Source organism: Cylas formicarius, unplaced genomic scaffold (assembly GCF_029955315.1).
Source record: "Cylas formicarius isolate icCylForm1 unplaced genomic scaffold, icCylForm1.1 PGA_scaffold_8__14_contigs__length_24414737, whole genome shotgun sequence".
Lineage (NCBI taxonomy): Eukaryota > Metazoa > Arthropoda > Insecta > Coleoptera > Brentidae > Cylas > Cylas formicarius.
In genome coordinates, this window is record NW_026844361.1 from 1,349,814 (window position 1) to 1,370,683 (window position 20,870).

Here is a 20,870-nt window from a genome sequence, read left to right on the forward strand (position 1 = left end):
ATTTAATCAGGAAGGTCGCAAACTACCACGGAAAATTTACAAAAATTGGTTGATTCCATGTCTAGAAGTTGCAAGACCATGTTAGCTGTCTATGCCATAAAATACTAAAAATAATAAATTATATTTCAGTAAAATATTTTCAATAGAATTACATACATTTTGCCACCAACGTATGTTATATAAACTAAGCGATCCAACATATCAGCAAGGTATTGTTAAAACTTCCAGCGTTCTTTTACGTCAGAGAGTAAGATAATTCTTGGCCAAAACTAAAGTTTATTTATAACTATGACATTCATTTCCCTATCCTATTTATCCCATAATTACCCCTTATTACTACAGTTGGCGAATTTTTCTTAAATTTTTGAAAAGTTGGCTGTGCTGTAGTTCCTTAATTTTGAATTTTGCGATTGTGCCTCGGAAGACTTTTAAAAGTACACCTTCAAATTGTTGCTGCTGATAATTTTTAAAAATGACCAGATTCGTAAACAGTACTAAGGTAAATAATAGGCAACATAAAATAAAACCTCACTGTTCTCATAAATTAACCAAAGGCAATTGGTTAGTTCTAGGAAGTGGTAGCCAAAAACCTGTTAATTTATATACTTTTGGTTAAAAAAATAAAACTGAAAAACGGACATCTTAACTTCGCCAGTTGGTTGAAAACTGCTGCTTATTTATAAATTTTCTATAATAAAGGTTACTCAACTTCTTACTCAATGTAAACAAAGACAATTTAAAAATAAACAGTGTCATGATGTTTATGTTGGTCGGTTATTACATTATTTTAAGCAATGCAAGCAATAAGTATCTAAAATTAAGTGGCTGTCCTATAAAATGGCAATAGGTAATACGCAAGGTAATGCCTAATATATTTTAAAGTGGCTATTGCACTGAAGTTTGAAAAATGAAAATTTTACTCTGATATTCCGCCAAACTCACCATACTTAGGAGCATTGTTCGGAGGCGGTGAGCTCTGCGCCGAGGTGTGGACTGCACTGCCATTGCCAACGGGTGTACTGGCGGGAGTGTTAACCCCGGAACTATTGGAGCTCTTTTTGCCGTTGCTGGGACCGTTGCTGGACATTGTCGGAATGGTTCTCAGAGTTCGCGTTCGGTATAGCCACAAAAACTATAAGAATATAGGCAATGCACTAACAATTTAGGGTTATGGGGCTCATTATTTGCAGCTTTTCCTATCAACTAAGTGTCGTGTGGCCATCTACTGCGAGGGGGCCTCGCTCGGCGTGTTTCCTGGAACAAGGCAGCGGTGTAAGTGCTCTGGCCCACTGCACCAGTTAAATTTCAAGGTTTGGGGGAGAGAAATGAAAAATATCCCTAGACGTGACCTACATTTGGATTTTCACGGCCCGTTTTGTCTGCTCTCTACGAAATTTCGGATACATTGTATGATGTGCCAGATACGCCGACAGCAAACAATCCTTTCACTTCGCGAAAGAAAAATAATCGATAGGTAAACAATTTAACGATCACAAAGAAATTGGCCGAGAGCAGCTCCCGCTCGTATACGGAACGTAGATTTCCGTCGCGGGGCACTCGGAAATCCATCGTTTCGATTTAAAAATACAACCGAGGCGGCATCTCACCGAACAGGCCACGAATAACAATGCACCAGCAAAACACTGCAATGCACTTTGGAAACGAACGAGCCATTTTCCGCAAGGGAATGTATGAAATCGGTTAGGATTACGCACGAGAAATGCAAACAAACTTACTCGTTATAAATAAAGATGTCGGTTACGGACAAACATGGATTCGGTTCAACTTAAAAACTGAAAATATCAAAAACTAGTCGTTTAGCTACTCAACTGTCGATAAAATGGCGTCGGCCAATGGGAAACCGAGATGATGTGACGTAACAAACAAAAGGTGCTTTATTTTGAAATGGCAGGCCAGTGTAGCCAACCCTTCGAGGAAGAAATACACTAATTTAAACAGGTACAAAAACTATTTGCCCTTTTTTTTAACAGTAAAAATTATGTCACATTGGTTTCGCCCTTGCCGGACTGATCGGTTTGATTTAACGGCAAGACATACGAATGGAGTTTAAATTATAATACGAATTAAACTTTACCTGAAATATTTCCGGACTTTCGGTAATACGTGCCTTCGATAAAACTACAATATATAATAGTTCCTTAAGTATAAAATAAATCCATCGTTGTCGGTCTAAAAGCAGTAACGTAAGTCAAAACGTTAAAGTTTAAAAGCTAACGAGAAAAATAAACAAATACGATTGTCATTTGACACCTAGGCGAAGAACACAGCCTGCTAGGGAAATAAAAATATGTATAATTCATCATAGAGAGACATTAAATGTTTAAGAATATAACAATAATGCAATTAGATGAATAGTTATTTTTTTACTCGTTATTGCACCCCTCATTCGTACTCGAAATCAATTAACTATCAGTAGATTTGCTTGTATCTGTCACGGAACAAATATTTTTTCTGCCTTTTGAATACATTTCTGTGTTCTGTGTAATCATAACAATGGAGTCTGCGTCAAATTAGACAATCTGTCAATCTTACGAAAAACAAATTTTTGTTTATTTTAATGCCTCCGTTCGGTTTTTGTGGTGTGTTTCGCGTTTTTTGATACGGATAATAGGTAACTGTACAATTCGTAACATAATTCCTGCTGATAATTTACATGAACAGCAGCGATGTTTTTGGCGGCAACTGGCATATGCGTCAATGGTGTGCCTTAAATCAGAATTTTATTATAACATTTTCTAGATATGTATATTTAGTCTAGTTGTTGTATTTGTGCAATTTAAAAATAACAAAGTAAGTATTTGGTTCCAGTTTTCTTAAGTCGGTTGGTAATTTATATGCGCGTTTCAGATGGACTGCAGTCCAAACGCTCAAGATTCTCAGCACGATTCGGGATTGGAATCGTCCGCGTGGTTACTCGAAAGCACTCCTAGGACAGACAATGAGTCCACACCAAACCTTTCGGGTGTCAACCTTAGAAAACGCAAAGGTTTCTATTTGGAGGGAAAGCGAAGAAAATTGACAGATTTAATAGAGTCTTGTCCCTCCACCCCGCAATTTTCAAGCACCCTCAACGAATCCCTCACTCGGAAGTTTGAAAACATTAACATAGAACAAAATTACTTCACATTCGGCGATTCTATCGAGCACATTCCTAAATATTTTAAAGATGAGTTTGCGAGCAAGGTTAAACCCGTTTCTTCCACTCCGGAAGCTAAAGTTCGACATCAAAATGCGACTCCAAAAAAAGTTGTTGCCTTTCCTACTGCCATTGCTGCATCACCTCTAAAAGAGCAACATAAAATCCTATACCCTAGCTTAATGCTGCTTGAACCTTGCAAGAAGCTGACACCACAGAAACAGAAGGAGAAATGGGTAGAAAATGTATCTGTGATTAAAAGGAGCCCAGATCGTCAAGCATTCAATGAAGTGGTGGGCAACGATCTTATAATGGGCAAAATTTTTAGCTACCTATCAAACGGGGACTTGTTCAGGGTGTCTATGGTGTCCCGTAAGCTGAGGGATGCACTTCACAGAAATTTTAAGGCTTACATAAGATACGAGGTATACAAATCAGGCCACAAAATCAACAAAGAGAACTACCGCATCACTCCTCCCAACAGTCCGGAAACGAGCGATTGGCCGGGGCCCGCGAGCCCCGGCAGCAAAAATTTTAGGAAATTCGTTGACCTGGGGAGCAAGCTGAGCCACAACCAATCGCTGACGAAGTGTCCCCAGTGCGGCAAACCTTCCGTAGTCGAGCACAATATTTGCCAGTGCCAGGAGTACTTGTGTGGTTACATCTATTGTCAAAAGTGCAGCAGCTTCTCCTACTCCCCAGAGGAATTTGTCGACAGGTTAGTATATTAATATACAATAGGATTCTCCACAAATTGAAGCAGCAATAGCAGATTAGGAAAAAATATCATCAATGGGCCTAGACCTCGGTAAAATTACTTTTTGCTATGTTTAATTTTCCCTTTACTTCCTGTTTCCTGTTTTTTATTAATTTCAATAATTTATAGTTTATCTATTCCTTGGCAGCCACTACAGCACCGAGAAGATTTTTTTGAAAAAGAACTACCTTTTTATTTTTCACTTTTTATTATTTTTGGATAAATCCATTCATTCGTAAATTAGCGATTACATGCTGGGCCACCTGAAAATCTCTGAATTTTTAACAGAGGCGAGAGGAAAAAAATCAGTTTATTTTTTCTTTTATACGCGTTTTAGTTCAGTGGAATCGGATTGCGTTCAAAATAGTATGTTGCATTCCTCATTTATTACTTTTTTTGTCCCGTGAATCACAATATGGAATAACACATATGAGGTTAGATTTTCGTTACCATCTTGTGACCTTAGGATGTAATTTTGAGAAATACTTGGAAGGAATTATCTGAAAGTAACTGTTTTTATTGGAAGCTCCATAAATACTTAAGACCATTGCTGGATACCTGTTGTAAATGTAAAAAATTTGAATAATCTGCGTCTGAGGAAGGAATTAACAGGTTTTGTTCTAAACTCCATAAATATCACTAAGACGAATTCTAGAAAATCTTTAAATAAGTTGTGGTTGATGACGTTATATTTAGGTGTAATGGTTCAGATTTGTTGGCAAGTTAGTGTATTATTCTCTCCTACTTTTATTAATTAATGCGATATGCAATTCGATTTTCCATATTTTGTCAGGTAAATTACAGTATTAGGTAATCCAAACCGTGTGATCAAATGTGGCCGTCTAGGGCAAGCAACTGGTAGAAAATCATTTGTGTGGTGAGTTTTGAAGTGTTTCAAGTCAATTTTTGCAACGTCCTATTTTGTATGTTAGTTATTTTAAGGTGGAGACATTATTGAAAAAAAATATTGCAATTATTACAAGAAAATCCCGAAAATTTAAGCGTAAATTATTGCGCTTAAATTTTCGCGTATGCAGGATGGTCAATTTGTACCCCATTGCTGTCATGGTTTTTTTTTTAATGGACAACAAAATCCGAACTGACTGGCCGACGGTTTTTTTCACCGTTTCCTTAAATTTGATTCATTTCTGTGAACTTATACTATTATTCCACCCTCGGCTTCACAAAAGTCCAGGATGAGTTTCTCATGCATTACATAAAACATTTTGGTCTTTACAGCTCACACCTTTGTTAATTAATATTTCAAAATAGGTTTTTTAAAAGTATAAATTTTAAAATTATATGCCAAATCTTTAAAGTGTGGATTCAGTCTCTAAACTTTATAAGGGTCAACTGATTACAGCAACATAATGCTGTGGTATTACTTTATGCTTTCAAATATTAACAAATGAACTATGCCATATTCATAGCCAGTATAATATTTTCATTTTTTTATATTTGATGTAATATGCAATAAAGCATATGGTGAGTTTTCTTCCTTTCTTCCAAATCTTCAATTCTTTTGGCTGCAAAAGTCATTGTTAAGTCTGTGTAAGTAGATTTTCCAGTAGGTTGATTCTTATCTTTTCCAAACCATGTACTGCTAACTTCATTGATTTCAGTTTTTCTTAGCTGTTTGTCGTTTTGAATAGCTGGCAATGCAAAAAAACTTACTCGATCGCGATTTGAATATATTTCCAGAACTAACCACGACACAAGGAATTTCCAACCTTTTTCTTATTTTATGTCCTTAAAAGTATTACTACACTAACGAAAATGAATGTTTTTGTAGAATTAAAAAGCTTTTATAGTTTAGAAAGCACCTGAACACCTTTAACAGACACAAAATAAGATCGTTTGCTATAAAGCAAACAGTTACTTTGTTTCACCGGGACCCCATATTGAATTTCATTTGACAGGTCCTTGGATTGCCTAATAGAATAATGCAACATTTGAGGTTAGATGTTTAGTAACTATACAGGGTGTTCGGAAACTTGGAGGAAAGATTCAACGTGGTAAAATAATGGTAGTTAGTCATGTAACAAAAATTCGAAATCGTAATATTTTTCGGGTTATAGCTTGCCAAAATTAATTTTATAATTCAATTTATAATTTATGAACGGTGGGTATTTTGATCCCGATTATTATTAATTTTTATTTTCTAAAATGTTAAATGTACTTATGTTACTTCAATTAAACATGTTATTACATTGACTTATGCCATTTTTTCACTTTTTTAATTTATAGCATACTGTTTTGAAAAATTTAGTGCACGTCGCCTACAGGTGCTGGCCTGCATTTCCACTTGCTTTTCCGTAACAGAAATGCAAATCGCGATATCCAGTTTCACCTTTCTGTAAATTAGAAGCGCGGGGTATTCGGGCCGAGAATAAAAAAGTTGATTTGTGACTAAGCGATAACACTTATCGATTTAAAACAAGAGTAACAATTTTTGAGGATTTGTGATTCTGCTTAAGGCAATCTGTTCTATTTTGCATTATCCGTCTAAATAAATAAAATACAGGGAAAATAAAAAACATGTTTTAGGTAAAGTGCCCTCTAGTGACAGATTTCTGAAACACTTATTTTGTAACGATGACTCGTACTGAATCAGGGCTGTGTGTAAAATACCAGCTTACTCCGTTGATAATTAAGCCCGGTGTGTTAAAAATAAAAAAAAAATGAATTTTGACAAGCTATCATTCGGAAAATATTGGGATTTCGAATTTTTGTTACACAGCTTACTACTAATATTATATAGCACGTTAAATCTTTCCTCCAAGTTTCCGAACTCAATTTCCGGTCACCCTGTATAAAAGTAACCGGTTGTTTTTTACTTGTGTTTAATAAGGTTATATTTAGGTGTCACGGGTCAGATTTGTTGACGTCGAATAACTTACGGCAGCGAGTCAAATTCTTAGACCTGAGTAATTCTCCTCTAGAGTTTACCGACAGTTTGTTCTATGACAAAATTCATCAGTCATCCGGTAAGACTCATGGACTGCGGTGTCTGCAGGCAACTAACCGTTTTTGTAGGTTATTTTTCTAGTAGCGAGACAACGCATCCTTCCCTCAACGTGAAGAGAGACCTGAGCAAAAGTTTCAGTCCCAAAGAAGACCAGGCGAAACCGAAAAAGGTGTTGCTTCAAAACAACGCGTCTATGAGGTCCAACAGTCGTACAGAAATAAAAAGAAAGGCGTCGTGGGTGCCCGTGGTACCTGCGGATACCAAACACGTTGTAGAGGTCGCGGAGCCTTCTTCACCGCCCAGGTTGAACTTGTACGCCGCATGCTCGAAACAGAGTAAGAAAAACTTAAAAAGACTGACCAAGTGATTTCGTCCGTCGCTTTACACTTCCTAAATCGGTGATACGTTATTTTTTTCTTATTTTTCGTGATTGTTGTCAAACAACAAGGTAACTTGTCGGGTCATGTTCTAGTGACCGGTGATTGTGATCAATCATTCCACTTATATTTTCGTGCCTAATGTACTTTGTTCCGTTAGATCTGAATCTTCCTGGTTAGTAGCCAGGAAGATTTTTTATAAAAGCGATTTTTTTTGTGGTTTTAAAGTGTTATTTAAGGTTACTTGTGTATGTAAAGCTGTACCTATTTGTACTCTTGTTTTGTATTGTTACACATTCCTAATTATGATAATGTAATAAAATTTATTTTAATTCTTTTTGGTGTTTTTATTTTTTTTTTATGACCTTTGGGGGTTCTTCACATAAATGCTTTTTTTTTATTTGAAATAAATAGGATTTATGAATCTTCTGGATTTCTCCTAGGTACTGTGTTGATTAATCGTACTTTGTCGACGTGAAAAACCTTAACAAAGAAACTCATCAGCAGTGGCAAACACAATCGTGAAAAGGGACATCAAAATTTGTTGAACTAAACTAAAATTCTTACACACGTAATCTGCTAAAGAAAAGCCGAGAATTCTGATAGTCGTGCTGAATAGAAGTAAAGAAGCAGGAGAAGAAGCTTGGTTCTCGGTGCTTTAGTCTATTTTGATGTTTTAAAGAGACTTCGCCTATTAATTTCTGAGAAAAGGAAATTTATTTCAAAAAATGTATTTAATAAAATAAACATCAAATTAAGAGCACCGGTTTAACCCAAGAAGCGTAAACCTAATAGGGTTTTTCAATCCCATAAGACATACACAATCATACGTTCGTCAAAATTATCGATCGCACGTGGTCGCTTGTGACGTAAGCGTAGTCCTCTAACGGTTTTTGTGTACGCTATCAATGCATTTGAAGGTTTATTAAACCGTTGTATTTTGTGTTCTTTGAACAATTAAAATAATTTAAACTAGTGAGTAGTGCGCTTATGTTTGTGTTAATTGTATTTCTGTAAAGAAAAACTTGGACAAAACATTGTTTTTAAGCTTTAACAAATACTTTAAAGTTGTATGTGCTTGAGTGGCGAGAACTGAGAAAAACAGTATTTTTAACCTTAAACAAAGACTTAAAAGTTTTGTGTTCGTGCTGCTTATTAGCGGTGTTATTAGTTAGGAGGTAAGCTTAAAATATTACACATAATAATATTGGTAAATAGGATATGGTAAAATTGTAAAATAAAGATTTAAGTGTATGTAGTAATATGTATTTTTTATATTATGTACATACGAGGGTACATATAAATACGTATTATTATTTACCTACCACCTATAAATAGTTGTTATGTATGCCTAATATATTTTTTGTTTTTTAATATATTCTTTAATATATTCAAAAATAGGGATTTCTAGTTTATAAGTATTTGTTGATTTTTGTATATTTAAAATGATAGAATGCCGTAAAATACAAAGGTTTACAAGTAAATCGTTTTGTTCGCTAGTTTTATGTATTTATGTGTGACAATAATTAATATATGTATTTCAAGATAATACCTATAAGCCAAACTTGATTGCAATAGTATTATTTTTTTTCTACCTGTTACCCTACCCTGCGCTACTTCCCAATAATTATTAAATCAGTACTAAAACGATTTATGTTGACATTAAATGAAAATAACGAGTGATTATCCAAACAAAATGATATATTAGCTACTCAAAATACTCAAAGTCCATCAAAACTGTGGTCAGTTTGGGATTATTTCCATGCATTTACATAGTAAACGCGCCAATAAAGAACTTCACTATGTCACAGCTAGCGATAGTTTTCGCATTGCACTTGGCGGATTAGGCAATCCTATTAGGTTTATGATTCTTCGGTTAACCGTTTGCGGGGATCGGTGTGTACCAGTCAAACCCAGTAACCTTGGATCTGTGTGTCGCAAGTGAGGTTAGGATTACGCAGATATGGAAATTAAAGAGCATTTTAAAGGCTTGCTGAAAATGCTACCGTGGGACCGTTTCTCCACGGATATTGTGAAAAGCCTGTCTGAAAATTGTTGTGACCGGTTAACCGGGAAAATAGAAAATTACGGTTAGTCGATTGTCATGTTAACGGGGTTCATTCTAGCAGGTAGTTGTAGACTTTCGAGACACTGAAAACTTGAAGGGGTACGAAATAGAGCTGCTTTACGCGGCGCTTTCGTACGTGTTTGCCGAATTCGCCCGTCATGAGCGATCGTCGCAGGATTTCATTCAGTTTCTCACTCAAGAATGCGAAATTGACGAAGGAAAATCAAAAGTAGCCACCGAATGTTACGAAAGGTACTTTTCCCAGATTAGGCTAGCGCTTTTGAACATCGGCAACCATTTGCCCCATGTCACGGATGTAAAGTGGAAGATCGATTACATAATAAAAGTAAGAACCAGTATTGATGCAGAGGGGAAATGTTATTCTGATATATTGTAGTCAAATACTTATGAACACAGCAGCGGGCCAGTCTTCAGGATTGGACTAAAAACGGAACAATATAATGAGGAGACTGAACATTCCGGCAGGAAAGTGCTGCATTTTACTTGCACCAGCCAAGAATTGCAAGACTTGGTGTATAAATTAAAAGATGTAGTACGACATTGCCAAAAACTGTCTACAGAACACTGAAAAAATATCAGTGCAATTAGTCTCAGAAATGAAGACATGTGAAAGCAGCTGCGGATGTTAAATCTATTTTGCCGACAGGTTTTTACAATTTTTGTAAAAAGAAATACAAAAATTTGCACAAGCAATAATTTATGATATAAAATACGAGGTTAGAAATTTGAAATCGTTTTTAAAAAAATTGGGTTACATCATTGTCTGAGGGAAAAAATTATAAAAATCTACAGCAGTTTTGAAAAATTGTGACCAATGAAAAAAAAATCAAGTAGGGGAGAAAAATATAGCCCAAACCTTATTTTAAATCTCTTTACTCACAAACTATCGACAATAAGTACCAAAGTATTTCCTTGAAAATTCCTATGTACCACAGCTTTTACTGATCTTACAAAAGGATGTGTTATTATTATTATTAAAAAATAAAAAATCTCTATTATTTTATTTTTTTTTATTATCTTTCAGTTAAAAATAATAATCTTGATTCATTTCTTGTTACATCTAGGGTGCCCCGGGGATCAAGGTTGGGCCCACCATTTTTTCTTTTATTTATAAATGACATAGAACAAAGTATTAAACATTCAAATCTCTTGCTGTATGTTACATCAGTTTCCACAATAGATAACCTTGGGGCTACGTTGCATACGAAAATAGTAAGACTGGAATATAGGAATCTTGGATTCTTAATTACAAATGCAACTAAAATTTTCAAATCTCAAATAATTCTGAAAATTCTTTATTATAATCTAGCACAGTCGAAACTTGATTATGGTATGATAATTTAGTCGGCTTTTATGGTAAAAATTTACACAATATTGAAAAAAATTATTAAATTCGCCATATTTTATTCTATATCCTAAAAATACACATGGGTCATGACTCGGTTACTGTAAGCTCAGTTGAGGCAAGTGCCAATGAAAATTTTAATAGTTGAAGTATAGAAATTACTTCTTGCAAATTTATGAGTTTTCGTGTGTTTGTCATATTATTGTGATCATCCACCTACATATTACTAATATTTATTTATTCAAATTACAGTAGTACATGTTACACACTTGCCCCACTGGTCCAGGACAAGAGCATAAATATGTCATTATTTTTGCTATCAACGCGTTGTGTTCTACGCGGGGCTAGTCTATCTACATATAAGTATTTTTTATTTGTCATCTTCTACTTTAATTAATTATAAAAAATAATAAAACGACAGACGGTATTTTAGGGGTAAGTCGAAAGATGCTAAAATATTTTTACTACAAAAATATTTATTTGAAGGTTAGAACATAAAACTATACAAACTAAAATAAAAAACATTAATTAAAGTTGATGGAAATAAATAATTATAAAAAAATATGTATATCTTATGTTTCAAACGCTTTAGGAGCTGTCTCAAAAATATACTTTTCATTTTTGATATTTTTTTGCTCTTGTTACTACCTCTGCTCCTAAGAACATGCGTTTTCTTTTCTTCAATAACAACTTATTGAATGACACAATCATAATCGTCTCGTGTTCTTGGGATATTATGGAAATATTTTCTTGTGAGCTTGAACTTGGCCCTGCCGGCTGGTTTATGTCAGATTCAGGTTTATGAACTTTAGCAACATTATGTTTTTTTGCCAACATTGAAAAACTACTGGATCAAATGAATTGTTGAGAAAGTTTTACGGAACTATCCCCGCTTTAGTAAAACCACTTAATATTTCGAGTCTGGTTTCTGCCCATATCGCCCTTATCGTCTTGGAAAACAAACTCTTCGTTACAACAACCTCAACATTTTTTCTTTGCCATTCAATAAGTTTGACCTTTAGTGATTTAAGGTGCAAACTTAAATATCGTAATAGCTGTGTTTATAACATCTCCTCCAAGATTATTAGCATGTCCGTCAAAAATGACTATCACAGGTAGTTTTTAAATACAGTTATCTCTATCCACCTTTAGCATTCTACTGTTCACAAACGTTTAAACTTTTAAAGATATTCAGCGGTCCAGGTCCACTAATTTTCGGCGCAAAAGCTACTTTCATTCAGGTTCCAATTTGTAATGGATGTTCTTGCAAACCAAGTTCAATTACAGTTTTTTCAAGTAAATCACAATCTCTCTCCGGGGTATTTTAATAGACAAATTATGCCTATGCTTAAAATTATGAAACCGGTCTTCTTCTGGTTTACCATCTTTAAACTGAGTATTTATGTGGTTTTCTGACATAGTTTTATTTTGTATTAGTTCTTTCCGAAACAGGCCAAAACCCCATTTTTGCATGGTACTGATGGTAGTTTTTCATCATATAGAGGAACGTTTTGAGGTCTTTCATAGCTAGACATTTTTTGCTCCCTTTTGCCTTTAAGAGATGATAGTCACGGGTAGCCTGATTTTACTGTCGACATTGCAATCTCAAGACTCTGCGGTATATCCTTTCCCTTTATTACTTTTGCAAACGTAATTTCTCACCATGCTGGTATTGAAATTTAAAAAAGTTGTCGCTGAAAATGTAGGGCAAGGGGATACTATGTATCGCTCACATTTTTATGCGCACTAGCCCCTCACTCAAAAATATGACGCGCAAGAGCGTAAAAATATTAAAAAGGTAACATATTTTTAAAAATATAAATAAAATATTTGGGGATTCAATAAATATAAATTGATTTATTTTTGCTGATGAGCTCTCTATAAGTGATTCTTGGACATTTGCAACAACTATTCAACCAAATATAATAACTGCAATGTTTTAGAGAGGTAGTACGAGATAAAATAATAGATGGCAGCACTTTTTCTTAAAGTAACAAGATTTTAACAGTCATGTTCTGCAATTGCCCGGGAAAAGCATCTGCTCCACCTTACCTTATCTGGTAATAAGTTCGGTATACTTAAGTGTACCAAATAAAAGAAGTCACGACAGTGGTTAAATCTTCCAATCAATTGCAAATATTTAGTTATCAAAAATGCAAAATCATTACAAAATTTACTCCAGAACGTTGCCAATGTAATTGGTAAATTGTAATTTTACTTGAACGATTTCCAGCATCTCTTTCTAATGGAGTAATGTTTTAGACGTATTGTAAGCAGTAGTAGTTACTAATAATTAAATAAATAGAGCTAGGAACAAACGTCAGTGAGAAACGCCATTAAAAAATCAAATATTTTTATTTAATATTTTGTAATAAACACGTAATATACATACTATATAACAATGTAAACATAAAATAAATTTTAAACTTTCGTGTAGAGGGAATTTAGTACGGTTTCAGCCAGATCTTTGGATAGTAGAGGATAATCCGGAAAACGATGTCCAATGCGGAGGGTTTGGTGACCTACAAGTGACGTACGCCCCCTACTGACAATATAGATAATAATATAAATAATACAAATACTGTAACATAAACAATAATCAAATAAAATATAAAGGGTTTAAGGCCGATTGTTCTCTAAGTGCAAGTCTCTTACGTAATTAACGACTACGCTAAACTATTCCCGACGGACGACATGTTCGGCATAGTTTCACGCGTTCAATATCCGAAAAATTAACTCTAAAACTATCACATTATCTCCGAACCCGTTGGCAGTCAGCCTGTGGAGCACTGGAACCAACTCGTTATCCAGACTTTTCATGTAAATAGGTGGAAGTTTGACGCCGTTACTTCCCGCCGAATAAGACACCTAAAATTTACTTTTGAAAGAGCGTTGTCGTCCAACGAAAGCGCCGAAAGGTCCTCAAAAATAAAATATTAGGCAAATTTTTGAGGAATAGGTCGAAATTTCTAGAATATCAGTCAGAACTTTTAAAAAAGCAGTCAAGAAGAGGTGTGAATCACATCAGACATGGAATGGAATTCCACATTAGATTTGAATTTTTTTTTAACCAATATTGTCACTGTTTAATATTGTTTTTTATCACCGTACCTTTGGCTCTTTTAAGTATTTATAATATAATTTTAAAATCAGAAAATATACGTTGAACTGAATGCACATAAGTCAAAATCCGATCTCAATTAAGAAAGAAAATTCAGAATACAATTTAAACTTTCAAAGCTCTAAATTTTATTTTGCACACCTTACTTGCTTTTCCATAAATTTTGATTAGACAAGAAATTCTGACTTTAAAAAATAAAAAATACAGACTTATTTTCCAGAATTCTTACTTGTTTTTAAAAACTTTGACTTATTTTTCAGAATTTCTACTTCTTTTCAAAAACTGTGATTTATTTTCCACAACTTCTGACTTGCTTTTCCATAAATTTTGATTTAACTTAGACATTCAGACTATTTTTTCTGAAATTTTAACTTGTTTTTCAAAAATTCTGATTTACTTTCCAGAAATTCTGATTCGTTTTTCAGAAATTCATGCGTATTCCTCAAAAACTTGCCTTATTAAACAAAATCCAATGTTTTATTTTTAATGGCCTTTCATATCATTGTAAACGTCGAGGTCGTACGTTTTCGGTGTCCAAATTGACTCTGATCGCGATTTTTTGGCAATTGTTCGACACCAGCAAGTCTAAATACTTGACCAACGCGGTACAGCTCGCCTTGGCTATGCTCTCGGACAGCTTCGATATGTCGACCGTGTCGTGGTTAAGCGAAGTCTCTTCGCTATTCTGCGAAACGGGAACACTATACCACATCCATTCCCAAATAAACTTTGGTGATATCTAACCTGTATTATGAACACCTCCGTCCATCTCATAACCCGGTTCCCGCTTGTACCCGGGTAATCTTTACCGTTGTGTACCCTTATGGACGGTATGCCGCCCATCGCCATCTCATCGACAGGCGATTTTACGCTGGAAGAGCACAAACATCAATAAAAACAAAATGTGTGGTAATTTAGGGTGGCGTCTGGACACTTCCTACCCCGAAAAAATCGTTTTTATACGGAACGTTTTTTTTTTGTTGCTATATATCTGTTTCTATATTATTATACAGGGTCTTTTTTTTTCGATGTATAGAATTTTAAGTTGGCATTACTGTTCAAGAAGGCGATCGATTTAACAGCTGTCAAGTGATTTATTTTCAGTTTAGTTTGGCAATTCATCATGAATAGAATCACGCCTGAACAACGCTTGCAAATAGTGCAATTTTGAATACGTATCGCGCACTACGTCGACAAAATCGTCCATCAGAGCAGTTAATTCGATTAACCATGGAACGTTTTCGCACCACGTTTACTCTTATTGATAACTCGCATCCCCAGAGACGCCGTACGGTGCGTACAGAAGAAGCTATTGCTGCTGTAGAGCGTAGCACTGAGGAAGGCCCGAATGAGTCCATCCGCCATCGAGCACAGGAATTGGATTGGATCTGTGTCCATCCACTTTATGGAAGATTTTGCGGAAGGATCTTGGTTTACGTGCTTACAAAATCCAAGTCGTGCAAGAATTGAAGCCAAACGATCATCAAGTAAGGCGTAGATTCGTTGAATGGGCCAAAACGAGATTGCCGTTTTCCCGATTTTCATAAGCGAATTTTGTTTAGCGATGAAGCGCACCTCTTGTTGAATGGCTACGTCAACAAACAAAACTGCCGCATTTGGAGCGAAACTAATCCTCAAGTGTATGTCGAAACACCGTTACATCCAGAAAAACTGACTGTTTGGTGCGCTTTATGGCCTGGTGGAATCATTGGTCCGTACTTCTTCAAAAACGATGATGGTCAGAACGTTACAGTCAATGGTGATCGGTGTAGAGCTATTCCTGAATTGAATAACCATGATGTCCAGGAGATGTGGTTTCAACAAGACGACGGCGTAACATGTCACACAGCTCGTGCCACAATTGATTTATTGAAAGACACATTTGGTGACTGCCTAATTTCACGTTTTGGACCTGTGAATTGGCCTCTAAGATTTTAACACCGCTAGACTACTTTCTGTGGGGCTATGTAAAGCCATTGGTCTATGTGGATAAGTCACAAACGCTTGACCATTTGGAAGACAACATTCGCCGTGTTATTGCCGATCTACGGCCACAAATGTTGGAAAAAATTATCGAAAATTCGGCGTCCAGATTGGACTACATCCGCGCCAGCCTTGGCGGTCATATGCCAGAAATCATATTTAAAATGTAATGCCACAAGATTATCTTTCGAATAAATAAAATTCATGTCAATCGAATAATCCATCGTTGTTTTATTGCAACTTAAAGTTTTATACATCGAAAAAAAACACCCCTTACTATTTGCCTTAAAAGCGCTCGAAAAAGCATTATTTGCGGTGTAGCAAGTTAAATGATATTCTATCTCTTGAAACAACTGTTTAAGTGTCTGGGACAAGAGCATGGCGTTTTATCTTCAGAATTAGCTTTGTTTGGACAGATTAATTAAGACACTGGTAAAAATGGTAGTATTAAATTGTGTGGCCTTTGGGTGAAAGAAAGTCTTTTCTAAGGACCTAAATATTCAGTTTCATACAAAAGTGATTCAAGTTTTTTGCTCAAATGCGTCTTTGTGTTCTTTGATTTCCTTTTAAACGACCAGAAATTCTTGAAGCGAGGATCAAGAACATAAGGCATGAGAATTGGAAGCCAGTGGAATTTCTAAAGCCTACTGCAGTCCTTATCGTTTTTAATTTTCCCAAACATTTGCGGAAAAAGGCCTTGGAACCTGGGAGTATCCTAAGTTACAACAAAGATGTTCCGATGAAAGAGCGTTCAACATGCACTGCTAAGGTTTGCAAGATTCTTATCTTTTCTCGGGTTTAAAAAATTAGAGTTACAGAATAGTTGAAGTGCATTCACCGTTCTAGAACGTTTTACAGTCGAACAAAGCTGTCCCTAGCCATGTTTTTTTTTTGTTTTTTTTTTTAAATAAGATCAACCTATGGAGACAAAAGAGTTTAAAACAAAGGGTTAATGGAAAAAAACAAGCAATTAGCAGTACTAAACTTTTTGATAGAGGAATTAAAAAATAATCAGCAACATCTAAGTATACTACTTATAAAAATATTTTATAAGTTAAGTTATAATAATTTTTTCTACTCCCGTCTGTGAAATACCTAATTACCCACCGATCGATCTAGCATGCGGGAAGTGTCACTTTACCACGTCAGTTTCGGACATCTCCGGGATTTTACCGCACGGATTTGGGAGCAATTGGATGTTTTTGGAGATATTTCCCAAAAACTAACGCTCGTAGATAAAGTATAGCATGCAACACGTTCGATAAACTTTTTAACTCACTCGTTTATTAAAAACTGGCGAGTCAAATGCCGTTTACTGCACTTGTTGCATAATATTGCATACTTTTAATAAGTATTTTGGAAAAACATATTTTTTGTATAAAATAATTTTGTTATCATTGAACTAAACAAACACACTGCAACAGGCGCTTTGTTTTATATATGCATCCCGTTATATAGTGAAATTTCAGTCTCACTCGTACCCATTAATGTCAAAGAAAAGCGGAGCTAAATGATTTTTAATAATAGGTAATAACCAAATTGGTTGAAACATGGATAATAAAATCAAAGATTTCAAAAAATAATTGGCCGACAATTTATTTTATGAGTTTTTAAATTGTCATTCATATAAATGTTAAATTTATTAAACAAGCGCCTCCGCACATCAAACTAGAAATATTGGTTTAGACCGGCAAACCTACCAAGGGTACATTTGAACTACTGCTCGGGACAGAAATATGTCGAAAGGGAACAAGCATCGAATTTATAATAGTATGAAACATAAGGAAGTGAGGTCAAAAACAATTAAAATGGATTTTTGAAAAGAAACTAAAGGATCCAGGAAATCATGGGAGTAAAACATAAACATTTTAATATGATTACACCTTCAAGAAACGATAAACAGACTCGGACCAGTTCCCAGACAGAGTTTTTGATAGAGGAATTAAAGTAGAATCAGATTACAAAGTAACATATCTAAGTATACTACTTATTAAAATATGCAATGAAAATTCTGCATATAAATTGTACAATGTTTATTTCCTACCTTTATAAGTTTGGTTCATTTTTCAATGTTTTAATTTTTGATTGTCTAATTATGTATATTAAAGAAATTTTAACATTTACATGAATGACAAAATTTAAAAGCTGATGAAATATATTGTCGGTCTATTATTTTTTGAAATCTTTGATTTAATTATCCATGTTTTAGCCAATTTTTGGGAAAGAAATTCCACTGGATAATAACGGGTTGCATATATAAAACAAAGCGCCCGTTCCAGTGTGTTTGTTTAGTTCAAAATTCTTTTGTACAAAAAATAATTTTTTCCAAAATACAGAAATGTTTTCGAAAATTGTTAAAAAAAAGGAAATGTCTGCTGGGGACAGAAATATGTCGAAAGCGAACAAACATCGAATCTATAATAGTATTAATTACGTATTGCGTAGGGCAGAAAGCTGGCTAACAATCATGATCAAGACTCTAGAGAATACAAAAGGAAAGGATCCAGGGAATCAGTGGAAGTAAAGAAGACGATAGTGGAGGATATCCAGATCGGATGGATGAAAACAGATTACCCAAACCAGTTATAAACCGGATGCCGCCGCATAAAAAAAGAGAGGATAAAATACGGGAGAGAAACCGAGAAGAAAATCTGTGGATGGATAGAGATCAATGGCGACTGGAAGATAATCGGACATATATATAACAATCCAACCCAACCGTCCAAAATACCAATTAAGATATTAGGCACAATACTTTCGTGTTATAGACATATTTGAGTGCACAATAGCATATTAATCCAATAACTGGAACAATTCAAGATGTTATTCATGTCCAAAACCATTATTTTTGTTTCCAAAATATGGACATGTTTTCGAAAATTATTAAAAAAAAACCGGAAACATCTCAAAAAGAAACTCTTGAAAACTTATTAACAAACGCTTTCGCATAGCAAGCTAGAGATATTAATTTAGAACGGCAAACCTATCGACGGGACATTTGAACTACTGCTCGGTTCTGCTCACCCCACGTTAAAATCGACGTCGTTTTCGCCCCAGACGATGCTAACGGTCTCGTCGGAGGCGGCGTCCACGCACCCGCAAGCGATTCTGTGGTCCTTCATAGCGCGCAAGCTGTCCCGTATTTGGGCCATGTGCTCGGGCAACACTTGAATCATAAGACCGTCCTCGACGATGTTTGATTTGGCCGTTAGGCCGCTGGATGGTTTTAAGGCGCCGTTGAAGATGATGAAACTCGCCCCGGTAACTGAAAAATGGCAAACGACGCGATAAAAACCTGGGCCCCGCTCATCCCGTAACCGCCGACACCTTTTCTGGGTTTGTTGTGGATGTTGATGGCGTGGGTGGCGTAACTGTTCTCGTTGTTCTGGGTGTCTTGGATGCACACCAGGTGGGAGTCGGCGTCGGGGCTGAAATTGCCGGCGAACGCCAAGATGTGGTCCTCGGCGGTGCTCAACGATTTCATAACCTCAAAAAAAAAACGTGGTTATCGTTTTTGACCGAATTTGAAAACTGCAATCAAGTAGGACATTGACCGTCCATCTGGGACGATAAGTTGGAAACTACTTCTATTGTTAATTGATTTCGTTGAAATTTAAATGGCCAAACCCGAGGTACTAAGTATAATAAAATTTCAAACTGACTGTGGCGTGCCATATAAATGATGTCAAAATTATTATTTATATATTTTCGATTCCTGCTACGACGGTTGGGTTGGGTGACTGATTCCCATATTCGTAAAATTTTTCTTTGGTTAAAAATTGATTACGTGCAAGAATTCTAGTTTTATCGAATAAGCTGATGAGTTTATTTGTCGTAGTCCTAAGGCTCTTTCATGTTCTTTTCTTTGACACCCATATGCATGGACTGCTGGAAACTAATCAAACAAAACTTTGGCTTTGACGAATCACAGAGGTTGAGAGATTTTCTCGACAAGTGGTAAATCTGGTTTTGACATTACATTATGATATGTGGTCAGCGATGTTTTGAATGTAAGAAAATGACAAGTGTGGGGTTGCTTTCGGGGGTGTTTTAATTGGCAGATAATGTTAAAATAAGTTAGATATATTTTATGTAATGAAAACCCTTGGGTGTCGTTATAAAGAATTGTATTTTCAAAAAAAGAAAGAACATGGAAATTTACTAAAAGAAGGTAAGAAAAGTATAAGTAAATCGTCTAGAATATTCAGATAATAAAAGTAAAAGTGCTTGGACAATTGTTAACGAAATTAAAGACAAATATAATTGGAAAGAAATAAAAACAGATAATCATGTTTTAGCAAAAAAATTTAACGATTTTTTAATAAACGTAGGACCTGATCAATAGCAAAACAAAATTTTTTGTCTCGGATATAGAGTTTAATTAGGTGAAAATTTGTCTGGATACTGTTGACAATGAGAAACAATTTGAAAAAATAAATAAATAAACATAGTAGCGGGTTTAATGAAGTGTCTAGATGTGATTTATATAAATAATGATTCCTTAGAAGATTTGTAAATAGTAGTATACTAACCAAAACTAACGGCAAAACTATTACAGATTATCTAGCACAACTTTTTGCAGACGATTGAAAAAAGAAAATGTATAATGTAGGTTGCTAATCGGTGTCGAGTTATGTACAATGATTTCTACGTAATAAGGATAGGACACCGTGAGATCTACGATGTCAGCATTTGGCCACGATGGTACTATGAAGAGACCGTGAGATTCACATTGTCAGCTTTTCGGATACGAACCTATAAAGTCTTAGTTTTAAGTAATATGATTATTCTTGTTGTAACTGCTGCTGCAGAAACTCTTAATTTTCGATTGTATTTTGAAAATAAAGTTTTTAAAAAGTCACCTCGTCTTCGCTTGAACATAATTGGTGCAGTCAGTAGGATTGTGCCCTCGGAATTCGGAAAACTAAAAAGCAGAGACAATTCGTGTGTGTACGTCGCATCGTGCGGAAAAGTGACACTTACCGAATTAGGCTACTCTGAGGAGTGGTTTCAACCGCTACAGCGCAATCCAAAGAACTTGTTGGCGTATGCAGTGTGCAACAAAGAATCAGG

The 20,870-nt window shown here is 35.3% G+C and overlaps 4 protein-coding genes across 9 annotated transcripts in view; 2 read left to right on the top strand and 2 right to left on the bottom strand.

Moving 5' to 3' along the window:
* LOC132705784 (trithorax group protein osa-like) overlaps window positions 1-2,252 on the bottom strand; it is a 38,887-nt gene extending 36,635 nt beyond the window's left edge. The window contains exons 1-2 of one of the 5 annotated variants that reach the window (XM_060676644.1): window positions 2,096-2,252; window positions 943-1,132 (exon numbers count right to left, since the gene is read on the bottom strand). In XM_060676644.1, coding sequence (XP_060532627.1) covers window positions 943-1,087 — 145 coding nt within the window. In that variant the 5' untranslated portion in view covers window positions 1,088-1,132; window positions 2,096-2,252. Of the gene's footprint in view, window positions 1-942; window positions 1,255-1,353; window positions 1,594-1,736; window positions 1,939-2,095 lie in introns of those variants that run through there. The other 4 variants (XM_060676645.1, XM_060676647.1, XM_060676643.1 and 1 more) reach the window with 4 other exon arrangements.
* Window positions 2,253-2,525: 273 nt separating this feature from the next.
* LOC132706644 (uncharacterized) lies at window positions 2,526-7,553 on the top strand. Its single transcript, XM_060678105.1, has 4 exons — window positions 2,526-2,811; window positions 2,869-3,875; window positions 6,777-6,901; window positions 6,951-7,553. The coding sequence occupies exons 2-4, from the start codon at window positions 2,869-2,871 to the stop codon at window positions 7,247-7,249; spliced, it is 1,431 nt and encodes a 476-aa protein (XP_060534088.1). The 5' UTR covers window positions 2,526-2,811; the 3' UTR covers window positions 7,250-7,553.
* A 1,504-nt stretch (window positions 7,554-9,057) lies between these two features.
* On the top strand, window positions 9,058-9,921 carry LOC132706343 (COMM domain-containing protein 3). Its single transcript, XM_060677627.1, has 3 exons — window positions 9,058-9,349; window positions 9,399-9,673; window positions 9,725-9,921. Exons 1-3 carry the CDS (start codon window positions 9,223-9,225, stop codon window positions 9,914-9,916), a joined length of 594 nt encoding a protein of 197 aa, XP_060533610.1. The 5' UTR covers window positions 9,058-9,222; the 3' UTR covers window positions 9,917-9,921.
* Window positions 9,922-13,402: 3,481 nt separating this feature from the next.
* The window catches only part of LOC132706341 (zinc finger FYVE domain-containing protein 9), a 44,979-nt gene continuing 37,511 nt past the window's right edge, over window positions 13,403-20,870 (bottom strand). For both annotated transcript variants that reach the window (XM_060677624.1, XM_060677625.1), the window contains exons 13-17: window positions 19,125-19,284; window positions 18,822-19,062; window positions 14,559-14,685; window positions 14,338-14,499; window positions 13,403-13,561 (exon numbers count right to left, since the gene is read on the bottom strand). In XM_060677624.1, the coding sequence (XP_060533607.1) occupies window positions 13,403-13,561; window positions 14,338-14,499; window positions 14,559-14,685; window positions 18,822-19,062; window positions 19,125-19,284 (849 nt within the window). The remainder of the gene's footprint in view (window positions 13,562-14,337; window positions 14,500-14,558; window positions 14,686-18,821; window positions 19,063-19,124; window positions 19,285-20,870) is intronic.